A 22,442-nucleotide genomic window follows, 5' to 3' on the forward strand; every position below is an offset into this window, starting at 1 on the left:
GAAACCACAAACTGGAACTGGATTCCTGTGAGGCTGTGACCGAGTAGGGGACACTGTTTAGCGCGTCTTACAAAGAATGATATTCATCGTCTATATTATTTCCAATAGATAGATAAGTAACGTAATCCTAATAATATACAATTGCTGCAGCAGGTTCAGGTCGGATGGTTCGTACTCAGTCCCCTGCGCTCTACACTAACATGTCATGGTTGCATGTTTCAGAACAATGCTCAACCACGGCGAAAGAACAAAACTTTGCTAGCCCTGTGTTGCTCTAGTTTATTGATTAGCTGCTAGGCTGTTACACGTATACAGGTGTCTCTAACACCGTAAATCCTCCAGTGAAAGGCCCTTGTCGGCTTCCCAAATGGTGGCATTACTAGTCCAGCAATGAGAATACAGGAATCCCCTTAGCGTTGAAACTAGAACATTTCACTAGTAGTTCCTGTCCAACTTCAAATTCCTTTTGGCCATTTGCCTGCAACAGATGCTCCAGAATTTCAGTTACCAATGTTCATTGGGAGTATTGGGGGAAAGGATGCAAGGGTTAAGAATCTACTAATATAGTGTGGCCATTGAAAGGGTGGAGTACAGGGATGAAAAACTGTGTTGCTAATAGCAGTATGAACAAAAAAGACAGTTTTTTTTTTCACAAGAGTTTGTACGAAGTTACCTCAAATTTATGCATCCCACGCGCACCATCACTCAACTCAAGTACTAGTCCAAAGGCTCGAATCCGGTAGACCTTTGCTGTAACTACATCACCCAACTTCATTGCCCCAGATTGGAAGTTCGTGGGACTCTGATTCAGGTCCAAAGTGTTGTCAGCAGTCTGTTCTGGAACATCAGAACCACTGGTTTGCAGTCCATTACTTCCAGATTCCTCAATCTTTACTTTCTTAGTTTTCTTGGTAGTAGCACCTGTGGCTTTCTTAGCGGTAGCTTTCCTAACCTCATGACATTCGCTGGCTGGTTTATATGGTCTAGGAGATGACTTTGCAGCCTTTGCCCGCTTCTTAGGACCATTTGCATCATCTTGAGCATCATAGTCAGCAGCACTTCGAATTATAACTGAAGGAGTCGAAAACGCAGGTGCCTCCTCAGTTGTGCCATTTTCATGTTCGGTACTGGATGGCTCAGCATCAGCATCCACACTACTCATGTTCTCTACAGCAGCCCAACCGCTAACTTGACTTGGCAAAGGATCCTTACTTTTCAAATCCTTCTTGCTACGTGGTTGGGGTAAGGTTGCTTTAAGTGAAAGTTTAATGTTACCCCGCACATCCTGTCCAATACATCTCAGAGAGAGAGATTGGCCAACAGTTACAACATCTGAGACTTTCGCTACCTGCACAAAGAAAATAGAAAAAATATATAGTAATTAAAAACTGGTGAAAAGCTGGTATGTTAGTGTTCAATCTAATAAGTTATAATGGGGTTGATAAAACAGACTCTCACTCAATATAATGCAAGACACAACAAAAATTCGGCCTGTAGCTCTACAAAGGAAACTTTAAACTATTTGCGAACAAATATTCAACTGCCTTTAACAAGAAACCAACAAATGTAGACTTAAATGTACTGGGAGATAGTACTGACAATCTATTTCCAGATATCATTCGGAACAACCTCAGTAAATAGAACATGAACCCTATTCAACCTCAATCCCTCTATTACAGAATTTCAAGAGAAATACCGGTTCATGTGACAACTCTGAAATGTGAAGTAAGCCTTGCTGTCCACCATTGAACTCCACAAAAGCGCCATACTCCTTAATTGAGGAAACAATTCCTTTGTATGTACGACCAACTTCAATTTCACGTCCCACGAGGAACTCAACCTACAGTGAAGAAAAGTTAAGAATTCGTTAAATGAAGATTATTTTTTCCTCCGAAGCACTTGCACTTTTGACATTCTAACCAGCACAAACTGACACCATGCGTATATTAATGATTAAGCAATTACTATTGAGGCTCTCATGATTAGGTGTCATAGGCACTTGTACCTTCTCAATAGCTTTATCCATAATTTCTTGAGTTTTAGCAACAATAGTGACCGTACCATCACTGACTGATACTCGTGCACCTAAGAAAATGGAAGAGAGAGATTAACTACAACACCCAGTAGCTAACAAAATATAACCCAGGTTACCCAGCATAATTATATGAAAAATGCTCAACCATTTAAATATACAAGTCAACTAAAAGGAAACTACATTTTGACCGATTGAAGACCGCTCTTAGACAGCCTCTTCAATTGGCTAAACAGCCTGTTGTAGAGTTTCCTAGTATACCCTTGATGGTTTTTTTGTACAGCTTTGTCTACTCTTTATATATTCATATATTTTGCCATAGTAGGGCTTTTCCCTACTACTGTACAACCCCTCAAAGAAAAAACTAAAAGGAAACTAGTGATGAACCATGTTAATATTCTCAGTGATTTTCACAGAAATGCAAACCCATAACCCACATGAGTAGATAGCCAATGCACAAAAAACAAAAGGCCACACCTTAAAAACAAAATGAAACCATCTCAACCAAGATGTTTTCCAGTGCATATGAAGTCCTATTGAAGTACATAACCATGTAATCACCTAATGCTAGAAGATGAACTAATGTTGTCATCACAGATACCCACTGGCTTTCTCCCTTCATCTGTCTGAGCTATTGAAATATATGTTTATATTTTACTCACAAATTTGCTTTTAGATTCACGAATACACTTCTTTTAAAAAAAACACCTCTAGTTCATCACTCATTAGCATGATTTTTGGTACAACAAGTAATGACCAAACTATCAATAAACATCTTATCAAATGAAATTAGTTGCTCCTAAACCAGAGGACAAAGAAAGACCATGAACAAAAGGCAGGTATGTAGACAGCTTGATACCTGTTTCTTGCTCAATTTTTTTCCTGTGGAAAAGCAATTTCCTAAGAGAATCGCTGCTGAAGCTCAGTGTAGCTGCAAATGGAGGGTCAGTTCAGACCTTAATCATATCATGCTAGAAACAAAAACAACAAAGCAAGTACATCAACAAACCTAATCGAGGGGAACTTCCATCGTTAATAGCACGTGCAGTACTTATTTCCTGGTCCATGCGGTCAAGGATTTGATTTCGAGCCTTACGTGCAGGCTCTAAACTTTCACATATTATGTCCAATGGTATTCCAGCAGGTTTTATATCCAGCTGAATAGCAGTAATACCTTTCTTTGTTCCTGCAATTTTGAAGTCCATGTCACCCAAGTGATCCTCAAGGCCCTGAAAAATATTGATTATCATGTTCACTTAAAGGATCAATATTTTTCCATTTGTGGAAACAACAAATACAATTGACTGAAAAATCTTTGAATGAAGTGCAGCAAAACACTCACCAGAATATCCGTTAATATGCGATAATTAGAAATTTCTCCAGTAGCTGCGTCCACTTGACTTACAAGACCCACTGAAACACCAGCAACATGTTCTCTTACAGGTATCCCAGCATCCATTAAGGCCATACTTCCTGCGAGTCACCATTTAGAATAGCAGAACACTAAAGAACACAAAATAATAATTTACTAGCTGTTCAAGGATACCACAGTAACAATGAAAAGGTAGTTTACACTAAAATTCACGCATCAACCCAAGAACCTATACGAAATGAATAAAAACTATATAAATTATCTTATATAAAGCATATTATCGCTGCGTGTATGTCAGAAATGACAAAGGTGGTGCAAAAAACAAGTTTTGTTATGCTAGAAGGATAAAACTAGGCAGTCAATCTATTTCTTATCACAGTGAAGTACATAGTCTTGCAAATGAAAGAATCACACCATGTTGCCAACCTAGAGTTAAGTTCCGCAAAACAAAAAAAACTGTAGGCCATAGAGAAATATCAATAAATAGCATAGCTCTCACAAAACACATCTCCAAGCCACAACTGAAAGATGAAGTTTTATAAGAATAGCACCATTATAAGAGAAAAATGGTTTGTGGTATACCTCCACATACTGATGCCATTGATGTTGAACCATCCGATGCCATGACTTCTGAATTTACCCGAACGGTGTATGGAAAATCACTTTCTGGAGGAAGCACAGCAAGCAATGCTTTCTCCGCAAGAGTGCCTACACAATGGTATAAAATAAATGGCTGCAATATTGGTTTTCATTTTGCTTCATCCAAATCTAAATCAGGACAGGATTAAATCTAGAAGAACTGAAGGGGAAAAATGGCATTCAGCGTATCATAGTACTCCATGCATGCCCAAACAACAGCAAATTGTCAAGCTTTCATCCACTATTTGATAGTTCCCAAACTTTTATATGCTAGGATAATACTAGTAGACTATCACAGGTACCATTGTAAGGCTAATTCCATCACGCTGGTAAGCCTCTATATGAACCAAATTAGGTGAGGATACAAGAAATCCATTTAACTAGATTTCAGGACAATTCATTTAGCATATGGAAAAAAAAGTGCTACCATGTCCTACTTCTCGTCGATTCAGGCCTCCACGTTTGGCAACTTCATTTATTGAAAATGGGGGAAAGCTATAGTGAAGCATGAAACGTTTTGTTGGAGGGCCAACAATTGAATCCAGCCGCTGAGCATCGCCAGGAGCACCAAGGGTAACTGTACAAAGAACCTACAACCATAGTACTGGTTATTTGCATGGGTATATATATACAATAACTTGATTGAAAATATAGTTAAGTCCATCCAAATTCAGACAAATAATACTATGTGAATGTGTGGTGGTATACTTGTAGCATTTCGTACTGTGCACTGTAGAGAGAGCAAGCGATAGAGCGCACCTGCGTGTCTCCACGAGAAAACAGGGCAGACCCATGTAATACTGGATATGTGTTGGATTCACAATACAATGGTCTCACTTCATCTAGTTGTCTACCATCTACTCTAAGTCCCTCTTCAATTATTCTTTTACGTATAACCTGCACAATCGGACACCAAGCCAGTGTCAAGACACAGTAGCACAGGTGATTTAATAAGATTATAGCAATGAGCCAATGAATGAAGTGGCATCAAGTGGTGTCATTGTGTCAAGTATAGCTGGGAGATGCAGATCTCAGTCTATTAAGAACCATAAACAAATTGCACAGATATTCAGAAATTCCCATAACTAACGGATAGCAGTATCTTCAGAAATCATGGCGGAATAATTTAGACTAACATTATATCCATGCATTTATTTTATGCTCAAAGCTATTTGTTTTCCTTGCCAAATTTGGCCGAAGAAATTAATGTGGGCTACCTGTTTTCTCACTGTGTCAACTGCCTTATGAAGAAACTTCAAGCTGTCCTCATCATTTTCTTCTTCAAGCTTTGCCTTCACAGATTGTGTGATCTTTTCTAAAGCTTCCCCCCGTTCAAACTGAAATGAAAACATCCAATAAGTTCACGCCCTGAAGACTTCAAGGCATTTGTTGGTGGCCCTAAAACAAATGTGTGTGTAAAGAAATGATCAACACTGAATATTTTGGCTTCTCTTGACCTTGCCATATGATGAATCAGTGAAGACTTCCTCAATGGGTGCTTCTGAGAATGTTCTAATTTTCTCATAGGATGTATCTGAAATCAGTGATATCTTGTATTCTTTATTCTCTTTGCCAGCTCGCTTAGCCAACCTTATTTGAGGGTCGATACATTTAATTGCCTGAGCATAATAACGAACACATGAGAATACGCTTACAATATATCAAGAAGCAGAAGACAAAAGAAAATACCTCAGAGTGTGCAAGCTTCATTCCTGCCTGAAGATCCCTCTCAGTTATTTCACGAGCTTGTACATCTATCATTAAAGTTTTATCCCGTGAACATGCATAAACAAGATTGAGATCACTCAAACCTAGCTGCAAAGCACCATACAACATACACAAAATATGAGTCAACCAGACAAATTTCTAGTAGTGTAGAATATACATGGTCAAAAAAAATTGAGACGTTCAGATATGCTACGAAATGGTAGAGAAATATCAAGTCCACAAGCAGTATAAATGTACAATATCATGGAAACAATACATGCACAACTCAGGGTAGAACACAATGATTCCTATGTCAGTAAACCAATCCAATTTACCTCATCCACTGTAGGATTTAAGACGAAAGTCCCATTAATTCTCCCTACACGTATTACTCCAATCGGCCCATTCCAAGGTATATCAGATAGCATTAGTGCAGCTGAAGAGGCATTTGCAGCCATTACATCTGGATCTTGCTTTCCATCTGATGAAAGAACATTTACCATGATCTAAAAAAGCAGGATATAATGTTAGCTATGAGTTCTGATGGTTTAGCCAACTTTGAGAATTTGACGCATCATGAGAAGAATACCTGAACTTCATGGTAAAAGCCAGGAGGAAACAATGGTCTTATTGGCCGATCAATTATACGCCCACACAGGAGTTCTCTTTCCTTAGGAGCACCTTCCCTGCGCATATATGTTGTGGGGATAACACCTTGAGCATATTGTTTCTCTTGATAGTCAACCTACAGCCACCCAGAAACGAAAAACTTTGCTGAGGCAAAGAAACACGAAAATAGTACTCACAAGATACAGAACGAATGTTCAATTAAAAATGCAAGGACAAACAAAACTTCAATTTTCCATTTTGAATGTAGCACAAAAGATCATTTTCTTTTTTGGACAATGACATCCTAACATTCAGTATTTTTACAATTTAGAATCATACTAAATAACAAATTAAATAACACACCATACACAACACAGCTAGTTGACCACATAACCAGATAGGGCTTTTGCAGTTTTGCAATCATGTCAAACTCAATATGCATCGAACTGACAACTGGCACCAGTTTTTTGTTTCATTAATATTAAAAAAAAGCCAGTTGGGCCCCTATTTGCACAGTTAAGAACAGTTATTAATCTGCAATATAAAACAGGCTTGTGAAATGTGAACCAAATTCAATATAAAACCTCAAAAGCTAAAATATGAGCATGGAATGGGGGTCAATTACGGCAGTATAGAACCATATCAAATTGCAAGATTCATAAGTTGCAGTACATGAATTGGGCATTCCTTGTAGAACTCAACGCTCTCTACAAACTCACATAACGATCACATTAAAAGAAAAAATACAGGGGGTTATCCGTACAGTTAGTGGGAGGAAGTCCCGAACGGGCTCAGAGGACTTGGCGGCGGCGACGGTTGAGAGGACGTGGGTGTCTTCCATGGAGATCACCACGGAGCCGTTGGCGAAGCGCGCCATCTTTCCCGTCTCGAAGGCGATGGAGCGCCCCCCGATCTCGAACTCCTCCCGGAAGCTCTCCAGCACCTTCCGGCCCGGGGCAGGCGGCGCCGCCGCCGCCGCCGCTTCCGCGGCAGCCAGCGGGGCCGCCTCCTCGGCCGCGCCGGAGAGTAATGCCGCGCGGCCGCCGGGGACGACGAGCGGCGCAGCGGGCAAGCGTAGGCGGGGTCGGCGGCGCGCCAGGGAGCGGAGGGAGGAGGCCACCGCCATCGACATGGTGACGGGCGGCGAGCGGGGAGCAGGTGGGGTTTTGGCTAGGGTTTAAGGGAAAGAAGAAATGGTTTGGTTTGGCCTCGCCGTGTTGGCCCCCGTTGCGGCGGAGTTGTTTGTGTCGCTGTGAAACATGGCCCACAGGTCAGTTGGCGAAACCGCCGCAGCTTTCTCCAGGTTTCTGTCCTTCCCGTGATCCAGACCTTAAACATAGCAATCGACGGCTCAGGATTATCAAGGCGTGTCGAATTATAGAACCCCGATTCAGTCCCACCTCAACGCCGGCGAGGCCGCTGACTCCAAAGTCCAAACGACTCGCGGCCCTGCACGTGAGCGGCACGGGCATTCAGTACTAGCAATCGAGCGGGCGACTGGGCGAGGCGAGAAGCCAAGGATTCGACCGTTGCGTTCTCCCCTCAATTCCAAACTTCTCCACGCCTCGCCTCGCCGCTCCCCGTCCCCCATCCCTACCCACGCTTCCTCCCCTCCGCGCCGCTCCTCCAGGCTCCAGCCATGGCGATCGCCACCGAGTCGCGCGGCAGCGAGGACAGGGTATACTAGTGCTCCCTCTCTCCTCTCCCCTCTCACCTCTCCCCTCCCCCTGGTCGGATCCGCTCGCGGTTGATTTTGGGGGGCTCCGTGCGTAGCGGTTGATTCGTGGGGTTCGGTGAGCGATTGGTGTGCTTGATTATAGTCGTCTCCGTAGTCAAATTGGTGCCGGTTTACCGTCGAATCTGGGGGATTTTCCTCCGTCTCTTTTGCCTCTCGTTTTGTGGTTGCTGTAGCTCGTGGACGCGACAGGGTCAAACAGACGTTTCTTATTTTCCTGCGTGTGACATTAATATATCGTTGCTTTATTAGCTGTGCGCAGTCCATTTTGTCAATATATCCTTTTGCGGAGTGATTATTAGGGTTTGACCTCTATTTGTTGAAAAGCATGGGCATCCCCTTTGCTTGGCTTGTTACACCTTGCGCCAGTGAAGTATAATATGGGGTTTACCAGATCCTTCGCTTAGGATTCTAATAACTCTTCATTCTGTTCCTGTCTGGTTATCCATGAACTTCACTCCATTTGAGTGATTTTTCCTGTGTTTAGAGGCTTAGTAAACGAGGGTTCATGACTGATTAAGCTTCTCACGATGGTTCCAGCTTCAGAGTACTGTGGTAGTGCTTGCGAGCTTGGTACCCTGGCCGCAGTCCATTGTCTCAATATCCTTTTGCAGAGTACATGATTAAAAAGTGTGGGCGTCCCTTAGGATTTTAATTCTCCATTCTGTTCCTGGTCTGGTTATCCCTGAACTTCGATCCATTTGAGTGGTTTTCCTGAGTTTAGAGGGTTAGTAAACGAGGATTCATGGCTGATTAAGCCTCTAATGATGGTTTGCGCCTTCAGGGTACTGTGGTAGTGCTTGCAAGCTTGGTAGCTGGCTGCAGTGTAATGGAAATATAGGGAGTGTTTGGTTGGGTGGCTTAGAGCAACTCCAACAGCCTTTGTATAATGCTCCTTAAAACCCGGATTGACAATTGTTGGCAAAAAAAACACTTCCAATAGCTCTTGTATCCCATTTTCCTTTTTTCCCCAAGCGCTATCCCAGCTGTCTCGGTCGTTATCTTTTGCGAGCCGTGCCTGCTCGCCATCTGCGGCTTCCGTGCATGGTTTTCTCTCCCATGCGCCTACCCTCTCCTGTGATTGGCTGGCACATGTGATCCGATCCTATTTCAAGCGCCAGGAACAAGTGAAAATTGATGGCAGTTACTTGATGTGGCTAACTTTTTGAATATAGAAGATGAAAAATAGCTAAGCTGTTGTAGACCTCTTCTTTTTTTAGAACTTTTGTATTTTACATAATAGCTAAACTATGAAATTTGGCTACTAATTTTAAAGAAATTCTTGGAGTTGCTCTAAGCCTCTAGCCACCTAATGCACCCAAACCATGTTTGTTTGGCTGCCCAGGCCATTTAGCCAGGCTTAGGTAAGCCAAAAGGGAGCAACTATCCAGGCTTTAGGGGAAACGACCATCCCCTCCGTTTCCGCGTAGCTAGGCTTGAGCCAGGCTCGTCTCACCTCCCGCTACTCCTTCACCCCGCCTATAAATATCCATGTAGCCCGAGGCACGACGGCACGGCACGAAGCCTGCTTTTTTAGCCCGACACGAGCACGGCACGGCCCGGTGACGTGCGGGCCCGGGCTAGCCCGGCCCGAGGGAGCAGGCCGTGCCTGGGCCACTGCTCAAGCCCGTGGACTGGCACAGCCCGGCCTGCGTCGGTCGGCCCGACCTCCCCCCTCCCCCTCCTCACTCCTCCTCCCCTCCCCGCAGCCCAACGCGGCCCACCGTCCCCGCCTCCCCCCCCCCTCATATAAGAGCGCACGCCGCGACGTGGCGGCTCTCCCTCAGACCCTCAGACCCGAACCCTAGCTCCCATCCGCTCCCTCTCTCGCTCTCTCACGAGGCGTGCCGGCCGAGCCCGAGCCTCCCGTGACCCCCGCCCCCATCGTTCCCGCTCCCGCCGCCTCCGCTCCCGTCGTCCCTTCCTCTCCCTCTCTCCCGACGTGGCGACGTGCTGGTCCCCTCCTCCTCCGCATCCCTCGCGCACGATCCTGGATCTGGGCCCCGGACGCGCTGACGGTGCCGTACGGGACGCCCCTCCCTCCCCTCGGCCCTCGCGCACGGGTGTCGATGCCACGCCCCCACGCGGACGCCCCCTCCCCGCCTCCACTCCGGCGGCCACGACGACGGGGGGTTCCGCGGGCTGCAGAGACCCGGCGGGCACGTTCGGGCGGAGATCCGGAGCACCGCGCTCCTAACTCTCTTCCCCTTCCACCTCTGCGTCACGGACGCCGACGCCCCCTCCGTCTCCTCGCCGATGTCAAGGGCCCCAAAGGCAAGGTCGCTGACGGCCACTGCATCTCCGGCTGCTCGCGCTTCGTCCCCTTCCCCCTCTCTCTGGCTGCTCGCGCTTCATCGTGGGCCCGGGCTGGACTGGTCGTGCGTCTCGGGCCGGCCCGGCCCGATAAACGGCCCAGCAGGCCGTGCCTGGGCCATAGGTCAGGCATGGTGCCCGCCTCGGCACGGCCCGGTAGGCACGACGTGTCGTGCCGGCCCGAACCCCATCGGGCCGTGCCTGGCACGGGCTCGTGCCAGGCCGGGCTGGGCCGGCCCGTTGGACATCTTTACCCCCGACTCGCCATCGCAAGTCGCGCCATCCATGGTCCGTGCTCGCCGTCCAAGCTCGTGCGCCGGCCCTCTACCCCGTCCACGCTCGCGGCGGCGGGGCTCCCCGGCAGAGCTCGCGCAGCAGGGGCGCGGCCTCATCCACCCACTCCGACCTCACTACCGCCGGCGCATCGGGGGCTCCTCGGCAGAGCTCGCGCGGCAGGGGCTCCACCTTGTCCACCCGCTCCGACCTCACTACCACCGGCGCGGACCTCCCACCCGCATCCAGCCGCTCGAGCTCGTCGGTGGAACCTGCATCCAGCCGTACGGAGCAGGCCGGATGCGAAGACGACGCGGAGCACCTCCTCTTCCATGGCCGATGTGTCCTCCTCCGCGCAGGGTCGCCGCCGCCGCCGGACATCCGCGCAGGGTCGCCTCCGCCGTCGGAATTCCGCGTAGGGTCGCCTCCGCACGTGGGCCATGGCCGATGCTGTCCCATGGAGGTGCTCGCTTGTTGCGCTCAAGCTCCTTGCCGGAGATGCGCCATGAGCTCCTTGCTGGAGATGTGCCACGAGCCCCTTGCTCGAGCTCCTGTCCCATGGCGACGGCAGATGTGCTGGAGATCCAGACGACGGAGGCGCCCCTAACGTGTTCGACGAAATACCTCAATGAGGTAACCTTACCTGAATGAGGTTGAGTTGACTGTATTCAAGCTAACCAGGCAACCAAACATGATCTGGGTAAGCCAAGCTTAGCTAAGACGAGTAAACCAAACAACAGCACGTTGCATTGGGAAAGCCAGGCTTGTGATGTCCTGGCTTAGTTGGCTAGCCAAGTCAGGACTAAAACGCGAACCAAACACACCTATAATGATGCATTTTGTTTTCACTTTGCAGGCTCCAGCCCACGGAAACGAGAAGCGGTGGGTGCTGTCTGATTTTGAGGTTGGGAAACCTCTTGGGAGGGGCAAGTTTGGCCATGTTTATCTGGCCAGAGAAAAGAGGGTAAATAACATGTTTAAGCTTACTTGCACTGGTTATTGTGAGTCTCTAACTTTACTGAATGATGTACTGTACCATGATTGCTTGGAGTTGACTACTTCAGTATTGTACAATGTCCTTATCTACTAAGTGAACTTTTTATATTATGGTATACTCAGCAAATATACTACTGTAACTAATGTTAATTGTCAGGAAATATTGCACTGGTTATTTTCAGTCTCTAGCTTAGCTGAATGGGTACTGCATCGAGATTGCTGTGACTAACAATATGTTGAATGACAACGCTGGAAACGTCTTATAGAGTGTTTTTTCCGTTTATGCTTTAGTTAATCATCCTAGTGAGCAGCGCAAGTTTGATATTGTTTATCTGGCCTGAGAAAAGAGGGTAAATAACATGTTTAAGCTTTCTTTTGGTTAGTTGAACTGCTTGTTTTTAGTCTATAACTTCACTGAATGATTTACTGTACTGTGATTGCTGGGAATAGACTACTTCAGTATTGTACAATGTCTGTACTTACTAATTATTATGGTATACTCAGCAAATATACTACTGTAACTAATGTTAATTGTCAGCAAATATTGCACTGATTATTTTTAGTCTGCACCGAGATTGCTGGGATTTGACTAATTCAGTATTGTACCCTGTTTCGTATCTACTAACTGAACTTTTTTATATTATTGTACAGTCAGCAACTATACTACTGTAACTAATGCTATAGTCAGCAAATATACTACTAAACATGTTAAATGACAACGCTGGAAACATCTTACAGAGTGTTTTCTGTTTATGCTTTAGTTAATCATCCTAGTAAGCAGCTAGGGCTTACAGTACGTCTTTTTGTGGAACAGAGCAGTCAAATTGTGGCTCTGAAAGTGCTTTTCAAGAGCCAACTCAAGCAATCACAGGTCGAGCATCAGCTGCGACGTGAAGTGGAGATTCAGAGTCATCTTCGCCATCCTAATATTCTTCGCCTGTATGGGTACTTCTATGATCAGGTAAAAACATATCCACATTTCTAATATAGAGTTAACATTGCTTCATTTATATGGCAAGAGACATCATCATTTCTCTGTCATGTGGAATTCTCAGAGCCAGGTTTACCTAATCCTGGAATATGCTGCCAAGGGTGAACTGTATAAGGAACTGACAAGGTGCAAACATTTTTCTGAGAGACGTTCAGCAACTGTGAGTTGATGCTCTATACATGTACTTGGTGAATTTATCTGCAGCTCATTTTTCACCAAAGTAGTAATGGAGATTTCCTTTTATTTTTAGTATATTGCATCATTGGCTAGAGCTCTGATCTACCTTCATGGGAAGCATGTCATCCACCGGGACATTAAACCAGAAAATCTTTTGGTTGGAGCCCAGGTACTTGCATTGTGTTTTTTTGGTATCCCTGATCTGGAAGACTGGAACTCTATGCTTACTTACATTGTTGTATGTTTCCTTGGAACAGGACGAGATCAAAATCGCCGACTTTGGCTGGTCCGTGCACACCTTCAACAGAAGACGGACTATGTGCGGAACTCTGGATTACCTGCCACCTGAAATGGGTACTTTGCTAACCATTTTCCTCCAGTTATCAACTAGTTCTTGAAAATTCCCACAGCTGTTCCAGCTCTCTAGGCCTATCTGCTTTCCTTGGCTCTGAATCCTGTTGTGATTTGTCCAGTGGAGAAGACAGAACATGATTACCATGTAGACATATGGAGCTTGGGTATTCTGTGCTATGAATTCCTTTACGGGGTCCCACCTTTCGAAGCTAAGGAGCACTCAGAAACATACAGAAGGTAACTCCACAACTCTGGGATCTTAGAATGCGGCAATTTTGTCCCTAATTTGCTCATGTGAGTTCTAGATTATTTCTTGTGATTTTGAGCTATGCTCTGATAATTGTGAGGAGACTTTAGAACTTGCATATAGTGCTAGTGTAGCAAAGAGAATGCACTATATTGATCACCATAGCTCCACATGTTTTTAGATCCATGATTTTTCTATCTATCATTAGTATATACGTAATAGCATAGTGAATATCTATCCTTGTGGTTGTGAAACTCGAGTCTTTGACTTGCTTGTTTGCGGCTTTGAAAACAACTGCTGTTTCTAAAAGCAACTATGGGATCTTAGTATGCAGCGATTTTGTCCCTAATTTTCCCATGTGAGTTCTAGATTATTTCTTGCGACTTTTGAGCTATGCTCCGATAATTGGTGAGGAAACTTTTGAACTTGCATATAGTGCTAGTGTAGCAAAGAGGAAGCACTATATTGATCACCATAGCTCCACATGTTTTAGATCCATGAATTCTTTCTATCTATCATTAGTATATATGTATAGCATAGTGCCATAGTGAATATCTATCCTCGTCTTGCGAAAAAAAAAAATCTATCCTCGTGGTCGTGAAACTTGAGAGCAACTGCTGTTTCTGAATCTGTCGTTTGTCCCTAACTTGCCCATATGAGTTCTAGATTATTTCTTGCGACTTTTGAGCTGTGCTCTGATAATTGGTGAGGAAACTTTTGAAGTTGCATATAGTGCTAGTGTACAAAGAGGAAGCACTATATTGATCACCACAGCTTCACATGTTTTAGATCCATGAATTCCTTCTATCTATCCTTGTGGTTGTGAAACTCAGAGAGCAACTGCTGTTTCTGAATCTGTCGTTTTTACTTGGATACAGGATAGTGAAAGTCAACTTGAAGTTCCCACTGAAACCATTCGTTTCACCTGCCGCGAAGGATTTGATTTCTCAGGTAAGAAGTCTTCAGTTTTTCCCTTGTCTCGTAAAGAAAATTGCTGTTCAGATTTAGAACCTCATCAATTGTTGTACACAGATGCTGTTCAAGAACTCGGCGCAGCGGCTGCCACTCCACAAGGTTCTTGAGCACCCGTGGATCGTCCAGAACGCCGACCCTTCTGGCGTGTACAGAGGGTAGAACCACCACCAGCTGAAGACTGCCTCTTCTCCACTCTCCCCAATTCGAGGGGAGTACACAGACACATTGCCACCACTGGCTGAAGACTGCCTCTCCTCCACTCTCCCCAATTCGAGGGGAGTGCGCAGACACATGGAATGCCACGAGGAATCAGCTCATGAACCCGGGCCTTGCTGGATGTGTTTAAGTGTTCTATTTGGTGGTGTGTCTGTATTGGGGTGTGCAGTGTGTTCCACATGGGTTTGCATGGGCAAGCGTTCATCTTCTTTAATCTAATGGCAGACAGTTGTACTGCTGTGTTTGAATAAAAAGTACACAAAAAGTAACTCTAAGATTAAGTGAGATTTAAAATCTGAAACAAACACTGATTCGGATTTTTGTTCATTTTTTTCAGATAAAAATGTTCAGATTGTTTGCTTGTTGGATATCGCTACTGTCAGTGATCAATTGGGTCCAGAACTAACTCAAGGGGAGTAAATATAGGCAGTGATCAATTGGGTTCGGTCTAGAGCTAATTCAAGGGGATTAAATATAGGCACTGTGGAGTAACATTATGGCACTCAAATATGATAAGGACATTTTCTGTGCAAAGAACAGCTGGTTGCCCCAAACTACCAATAATCTTTTTCTTGTCAATTGCTGAACCATCTTCTGCCAAAGTTAGTCCGAGTAAAAAGTAGGAACCTAAAATACATGTGATTTGGCCAAAGTGTGTAAAGAGTTGCCCCAAAAGTTGTGTGTTATATCACTTTATTATGTTTCACCAAGCTCTTGTACATAGTAGTATCTCCTTACACTAATCACGTCCTCTGTATACAAACTATATGTAATCGTTAGCCTGACCACTGGTTACTGTTGGGGATGAAAAGGTACAATTTTGTTTCGTGACTAAAAGCTATTATGTGTCAGGTGACTGACATCTGTACTGCTCAATCGTGCACCCTGCACATGCTAGAAAGAACAAACCATTTATTTCTGGTGGGGCAATCATGTACCTTTTGAGTGTTGTTTACTTTATATTAGTCTGAAGACTGATAGCAACATAAATTTTTGAATGGGAATGGAAGCTCGCAATTGCTTCATGGATCATTCAGTTGCTTTGTAAACAAAAATTGGCTTGGTCCATTACAAGATGAACAAATTGGAAAATACTGATGCTTGTGAAGCTGACAAAGAGGCTATTTTCCAACTTGAGTGGTCTTTGGGCCGGTAGGGAGAGCAACATAAGCTATTAGGGTTCTATTCTAGGAAGCCTTTTGTTTTCTTTTTTTTTGTTGCTGTTTTGGATGCTAAGGACAAAAATCATTCAGCACACACAGTCAGAAGTGGAGGCCATCAATTGGAAAATTCTTGATGCCTGTGCATGTTGATGCTTGATCGTGGGACACGTCAGGTCGAATGGGACCTATTATTGGTGGTGCTTCTCTGGGTCCATGATGGCGATGATTAGGAGCACTTGCAACAGGCAGGCTCACCACCTCCATGGCTCCTCCACCATTCCACCCGTTTGAAGGAGGAAAAGGGTATTCAGAAATTCCATTGGAGGGGTCCACTGCACTAGGCCTTCAACCATTAAATCCGACTTTTGTGGAATGCCATTCTTTGGCCGTATTGATTCTCTCCTTTTTTGTGGTGCAGTTTCAATAAAAAATGCATGGTATATTCCCTCTGAACTCTGAATCATTATTTGTTGCAGACTGAAAAACAGTATTTTTTTTTACATGGTATTTTTCTCACTTTGTTGCCTTTTATGGCCCTGCGACAATATCATGAAGAACTAATCCAACTAGATTCATGGAAGTTATTTTTTCACTTGCACTGAAGAATTGAGGGATGCAGAGGTTGATAAGCACGAAGTAGTGGCAAAACAGGAAGGCCACACTCCTCAATCTCCCTGTTCCAAAAAGTGCATCTCAAAAGAGGAGATTGCCTCTTCAACTTTTTGTAAAAGGTACCTTTATTTTCTGCATCGTGGACCTGTAGATTTGGTCTCTTTGGTAAAATCTGAGTAACCTCAGTTTGTTGGTAAAGATTGGTTAGTTGGGGTTTGGCCTTAGGTTGATTGTTAGAAACTTAATTGCTAAGCAATTGGGTAGCAAGAAAGGACATTTTGCTTCCAAATTTTGGCAGCAAGCATGGCAAATGGTCAAAAGCTGACACCAAATTATTACTTGTAAAAAAGGTTAATGAGATTAGTATAGAGGTTGTCTTAGCTTTTACCAGCATGAATGCCTTGGGTGGATCGCTGGATGTAGTACATTTACCTTCAGTACAAATTACTCTTGGACAGCCCCCAAACAAGGATAGGAATGGAGAATTGTCAGCAGAAGGAATAGCTGCAGAATTGATGTTTGGTGAGACAAGAATAGCATGGATAGGGATTTCTAGACAATGCCACGCGCCCCATACAGTAAGCTTTCTTTGTTATTCTTTTTTTTCCCACTAAAGCACACCACCACTAGCCTCTTTAAAATGCCACCGTGCAAGTTCTTCTTGGTTCGACAAGAGCCTTTGCTGCATCAACACCTGCCGGCTGCAGGCAGGTAAAAGCATTCCTCTCCTCCCCTCTACTGCAATCCTCTGCCCCCCTGCAAATCATGGAGGAAGCCTGGCAGGAGTGTCTGCATGGTTCTTGAGAGTTGCCTAAGCAGCAAAGCAGCTCATGGATGGTTGGAGGACAATGGCCAGCTGAGCTGCTGCTCCTCATGACCTCATCCATCATCAGTTTGTATTTGCCCATGCCTCTTATGGCCGTCTTCCCTGGCTAGATTCCAGTTCCGGAAGGCCCGGTGAGGCGTGGACAGAGACCGGCAAGTCAGAGATCGGCAATGGTGAGCTCCTGCAGGAGCCTACTCCTTATTTACCAGTTTAAGGTTTCCCTCTACCTGTTGTTCCTCGTTTTCCTTCGTTTCTTCTTATCTGTCCCCTCCTGCCTCAGTCAGAGCTGTGAGAGCAGAAGATTTCAGTAGAAGTCTTGCTTTCTGGAGACAGTTTCAATGTTGGTTTTGGAATATGCTACTGTGATTTGCTCGTGTTTACCCTCGTAAAGATAGTTTGTGACCTTTATTTGTGTTGTCGAAACAGCGATCATGTTTGATCTACTTTTAAAGGACACGATGACTGTTGTATTATTGTTGGACAGTTTTTAAGTGAAAACTCCACGAGCTGAAAACAAAGTAATGGACGGATATTCTACTTCTGCATGGTGGCCTGGATCCTGATGAGGTCCTCAGAAATTTACGCAGACATGTCCAGATGTCCTGAATCCTAATAACACCCGATCAGGTCGTCAGAAATGTATGCTGACACTGCGTACACCGAGTGCACTCTGCGCGAAATGATTTTGATTTTCCCTTGCAAGTTGCAATATATACTGCGTGATGGTAGTACCGCATGTAACTTCAGGCAAATCATACGATAGGCACCTATCGATAATTTAGGGGAAAAGATGTCGCAAGTTTTCGAATATGTTTTTTTCCTCGAATGCATCATCGTTAATGTTAAGAACGAAAAAATTATTGGCTGATGGTGAATTATTCTCTCCCCAGTGAGACGTGACACCGCATTATTCCAAAGCTGGAGAACCGACCAGCTGCTGGACGAGTGAAAAATTCACACAGAGAGAAAAAAATAATCTGAAACGACAGCTCTGAGTGAGTGGTATCACAGATATACTATAGCAAGCCCAGGTCGGCCAAGCAACTCTGAGCTCCAAAGGGCTGCATGCCATGTGGTATTAACAATAAAACTTGTGGGGCCCTTTGAAACACATGAATTCTGCAGGATTTACACAGTAATTTTCTACATTCCGGAGGGAGCATAAATAAGTTAACAAGTAAATTTGTAGAGGCATTTTCAGTTTATCCATGAACTTTGTTTCCAAATTCAGTCTAAATAAGTTAACAAATAAATTCGTGGATGCATTTCCAGTTTATCATGAACTTTCTTCAGTTTGGGGAGGAGTAGACGGAAGGAATATAGATGAGAGAGACGACAGCTCTTTATGCGTCAGACTAAAAAAAACTGTCACATCCGTCTTCAAGAATAAAATTAAGTGTACATCGTATGTGCTAAGATGAATTTCCATACATACAACGATGTCATAAATGAATAATAGATACAGTATATATAAATAAGCGAACATGTAAATATTATACAATTAACCACAAAAATAGCAGCAGATTGTCCAATAATCCACAAGAAGGTGCCTAAAAAACACATACGCTAAGCGCTCCCGGTAGTCTTTTACGCTACGTAGAAAACGGTTTTTTTTAGCAACGGTTCAATTTTTTTTTTTGTAGGGGCGGCTGGTGATGGAGCCGCCCCTACAGTGGCGTGCTCGGGTGTCCAGACACCAGCCGCCCCTATAAATGGAACAGCAGGGACGGCTGGTGTTACGAGCCGCCCCTACAAATGGGGTCTGATTTGTAGGGGCGGCTCAATCACCAGCCGCCCCTGGAAATGCTATTTGTAGGGGCGGCTGGTGATTGAGCCGCCCCTACAAATGGCCCCGTATTTATAGCATCGATTTATAGGGGCGGTTCAATCACCAGCCGCCCCTACAAATGCCCCCCATATAAAACAGATGCAGCACCTTCTTCCTCCTCGGGTCACTCACTCCAACCCGTGAAAAAAAGGTGGGGAGGCCTTGGACACCTCCCAAAAATTGCTCTACTAAGGGGAAAGATTTTGGTCTCAAATCCTTTGGTGGAGAGATTGTAGAAGGTAAGAAAATGATATTCCATACTTTTTTTAAGTTTTAATGGTTGGTTAGTGAGTAATTAGAGTTTTGTTTTTCTCTCTCTTCTATGGTGCTTGAGCTATTTATGAAGCAAATTAGAACCAACTTTTGAATGTACTAGAGTAAATTAGGGAGGGGAACAAGATCATACCCTTATTTGGTCCATATTTCTTGATTTTATTGAACAATTAGTTAGTTTTATAGATGTTTCATGTGCATGTGGATCTAGATCTAGGGTTTGATTTTTTTTATTAATTTCGTTTTTGTAAATTTATGTTTGATGAAATTGGACTAGGGTTTGTATGAAAGATATTGGGTAAAGTATAATGCTTGCTAATTGTTGTCTTTAAAATTATTTATTGTAATCAATAAATATGTATTTTAATTATTTATGGATAAATGGGCCGTTAATTAATTTTCTTTTACCATGGTGTGTTTGTATGCTTCATGTAATTATATTAGATTTATATTCATATATATCTGAAGTATATACAATTATTCTCAAGTAATTATTAATTTGTTTCATTTTTATATATATCTGAATAAGTACTCCTTTAATGTTTGTTTTGTTGTTGTTGTAAAAGATGGAGTACAGGAACTCTTGGATGTATGGTTCGTTAAGGTTCAAGGCAGGTTTCCGTGAAGAGGTGGATAAATTTATTGAAGCCGCAACGAAGCATGCAACGACATTAAAAGAGAATAAGGATACAATTATTTGTCTATGTAAAGATTGCAAGAACCGTGTGGTATGGACAGATGTGACTACCATCAGATCACATTTGATTATGCGAGGATTTGTTGAGGACTACACAGTGTGGATTCATCATGGTGAAACGGTTATTGTTAACGACGAGGATGAGGAGAAATACGACGACGAAACCATAGAATCCCTGTCCCAATATTCAGCAGAGCTTGATGCATGAATGGATTTCAAGTTTGGCAATAAACAAGGTGGTGATGCTGGTGGTTGGAATGGTAACGATGAAGGTGGTGCCAATAATGATGGTGGAGCACGTGTCGGGGATGAAGATGATTTAGATGACATGATTCAAACCCTTGGACCAGAGATTTTACTAAATAGCCCGAAAGGTCTAGAAAATTTGGAAAGAGTGACAAAAGCATCGAAGGAGACTGTGTATGGTGTTGAAAAGGACTGTCCGACACATTGGACATTGCTACGTTTCGTGCTTGAGCTACTCATCCTGAAGGCTAAGTACGGCTGGTCAAACTGTAGTTTCAATGATCTATTGCATCTCCTGTCATGGGTGCTGCCACAACCAAACTCAGTTCCTGCCAACACATACCAAGCGAAGAAGGTCATAAGTTTATTGACAATGGGGGTTGAAAAAATACATGCATGCTCCAACCACTGTATACTTTTTCGTGGCGAAACATTCAAGTCATTGGATAAATATCCCCGGTGTGGGGCCAGCCGGTACAAGAACAATGACCTTTACGGTGGGGACGAACCATCCACGGGGAAAAAGAGGAATAAGAAGGGTACAAAAAAGGTGGTACAAGAATCTCAGCCCCCAAAGGATACTCCATTAGGCAACAATGCAAAGCAGAGAAGAATTCCTGCCCTAGTAATATGGTACCTACCAATGACCGACCGCTTGAGACGTATGTTCCTAAATCCTAAAGAAGCCACAATCATGACATGGTGGGATGATGAGTGCAAGGTGGATGATGATAAGATTGCACACCTGGCTGATTGTAGTCAGTGGCAAAGGTTTGATGAGAAGCACAAAGAATTCAGCGATGACCCAAGGAATGTACGGTTTGGCCTGAGCATCGATGGAATGAATCCCTTCAATGAGAGGATGAGCAACCACAGCACATGCCCAGTGATCTTGACCATGTACAACATCCCAACATGGTTGTGTCAGAAAAAAAAGTATCTTCTCCTCACTATTCTTATTTCTGGCCCTAAACAACCAGGCATTGATATAGACGTGTTCCTCGAGCCCTTGATGCAAGAAATGGAGAGGCTATGGAGGCATGGGGAGCAGATGTACGATGCGTTTCGAAAGGAGGACTTCATATGTAGAGCAATAATATTTATTACTATCAATGATTACCCCACGTTGTTTGCTTTGTCTAGATAGATCAAAGGGAAGACGGGATGCTTGGTTTGCTTGGATGGTACTACATGGGTGTACATGGATGCATCCAAGAAGATAGTTTACCTAAGGAATCGATGCTTCTTAAAGACAAGTCACAAGTACCATAGCAAATTGTTCTTTAGATTTTATGACAACGCCCCGAAGATTGAACCCCCTCCGGAGAGACGTCATAACGGAGAACATGTGTACAGAATGTAAAAAACATACGCGTCGTCTATGGAAAGAAGAATCCGGATGGGACGAACAGAGATAGAAGCACACCTCCTGTCGAAGGCGTACCTTTCAAGAAACAATCGATCTTCTTTCAGTATCTGCCTTATTGGCCAGACTTGGAGGTCCCTCATGCCATTGATGATATGCATGTGCAGAAGAATGTCTTTGAGAGTCTCATTGCTACTTTGGTAGACACAGGCAAGTCAAAGGATGGTCTGAAAGCACGAAAAGACATGGTGCAGCTAAACATGATGCCACAGCTTCACCCGGTACCTGAGGCTAATGGAAAATACACTCTGCTCGTGGCGTGCTTCAACCTAACACCAGACGAGAAGAGAGCTATATGCACTTTCCTGAGGGGGATCAAAGTCCCGACTGGGTTTTTAGCAAATGTGAAGAAGCTAGTGTTGATGAAGGACTTGTTAATAACACACTGCAAGGCTCACGATTGCCATGTGATGCTGACAGTATTTCTACCTATTGCAATCAGGGCTATAAAGCCAGAGTTCTTGAAAATGGCTATCACCCACATGTGCTACTTCTTTTCGAAGATCTCATAGAAGACGATTGGCAAGGAAGAGCTGAGTGACCTACATGAATTTGTGGTGGAGACACAAAACCAACTGGAGATGTGTTTACCTCCTGCTTTTTTTGATATAATGCCACATCTCATGATTCACATGGTTCATCAGATACAGGCGCTTGGCCCTTGCTACTTGCATGAAATGTGGTCCTATGAGCGGTTCATGTCGATTTTAAGTCAATACGTGCATAATCGAGCAT

At 44.1% G+C, this 22,442-nt stretch overlaps 2 protein-coding genes across 3 annotated transcripts; one reads left to right on the forward strand and one right to left on the reverse strand.

The window, feature by feature from the left end:
• Positions 1-24: 24 nt before the first annotated feature.
• Positions 25-7,550, reverse strand: LOC136474248 (polyribonucleotide nucleotidyltransferase 2, mitochondrial-like). 2 transcript variants are annotated; one of them, XM_066471838.1, is made up of 16 exons: positions 7,123-7,550; positions 6,340-6,495; positions 6,086-6,256; positions 5,760-5,858; positions 5,501-5,662; positions 5,261-5,380; positions 4,803-4,940; positions 4,471-4,633; positions 3,987-4,112; positions 3,375-3,505; positions 3,042-3,261; positions 2,892-2,963; positions 2,006-2,085; positions 1,697-1,840; positions 674-1,348; positions 25-478 (listed from the first exon to the last, which is right to left on the reverse strand). In XM_066471838.1, exons 1-16 carry the CDS (start codon positions 7,489-7,491, stop codon positions 380-382), a joined length of 2,925 nt encoding a protein of 974 aa, XP_066327935.1. In that variant the 5' UTR covers positions 7,492-7,550; the 3' UTR covers positions 25-379. The 2 variants fall into 2 exon arrangements, with proteins under 2 accessions (XP_066327935.1, XP_066327934.1); XM_066471837.1 differs by having other exon boundaries at positions 27-478; positions 5,733-5,858.
• A 215-nt stretch (positions 7,551-7,765) lies between these two features.
• Positions 7,766-14,955, forward strand: LOC136474249 (serine/threonine-protein kinase Aurora-2-like). The gene is made up of 9 exons (XM_066471839.1): positions 7,766-8,037; positions 11,537-11,644; positions 12,491-12,637; positions 12,732-12,827; positions 12,918-13,013; positions 13,102-13,198; positions 13,318-13,435; positions 14,324-14,396; positions 14,478-14,955. Exons 1-9 carry the CDS (start codon positions 7,999-8,001, stop codon positions 14,577-14,579), a joined length of 876 nt encoding a protein of 291 aa, XP_066327936.1. The 5' UTR covers positions 7,766-7,998; the 3' UTR covers positions 14,580-14,955.
• Positions 14,956-22,442: the final 7,487 nt, after the last annotated feature.

The sequence above is a fragment of the Miscanthus floridulus genome, chromosome 8 (assembly GCF_019320115.1).
Source record: "Miscanthus floridulus cultivar M001 chromosome 8, ASM1932011v1, whole genome shotgun sequence".
Classification (NCBI taxonomy): Eukaryota; Viridiplantae; Streptophyta; class Magnoliopsida; order Poales; family Poaceae; genus Miscanthus; species Miscanthus floridulus.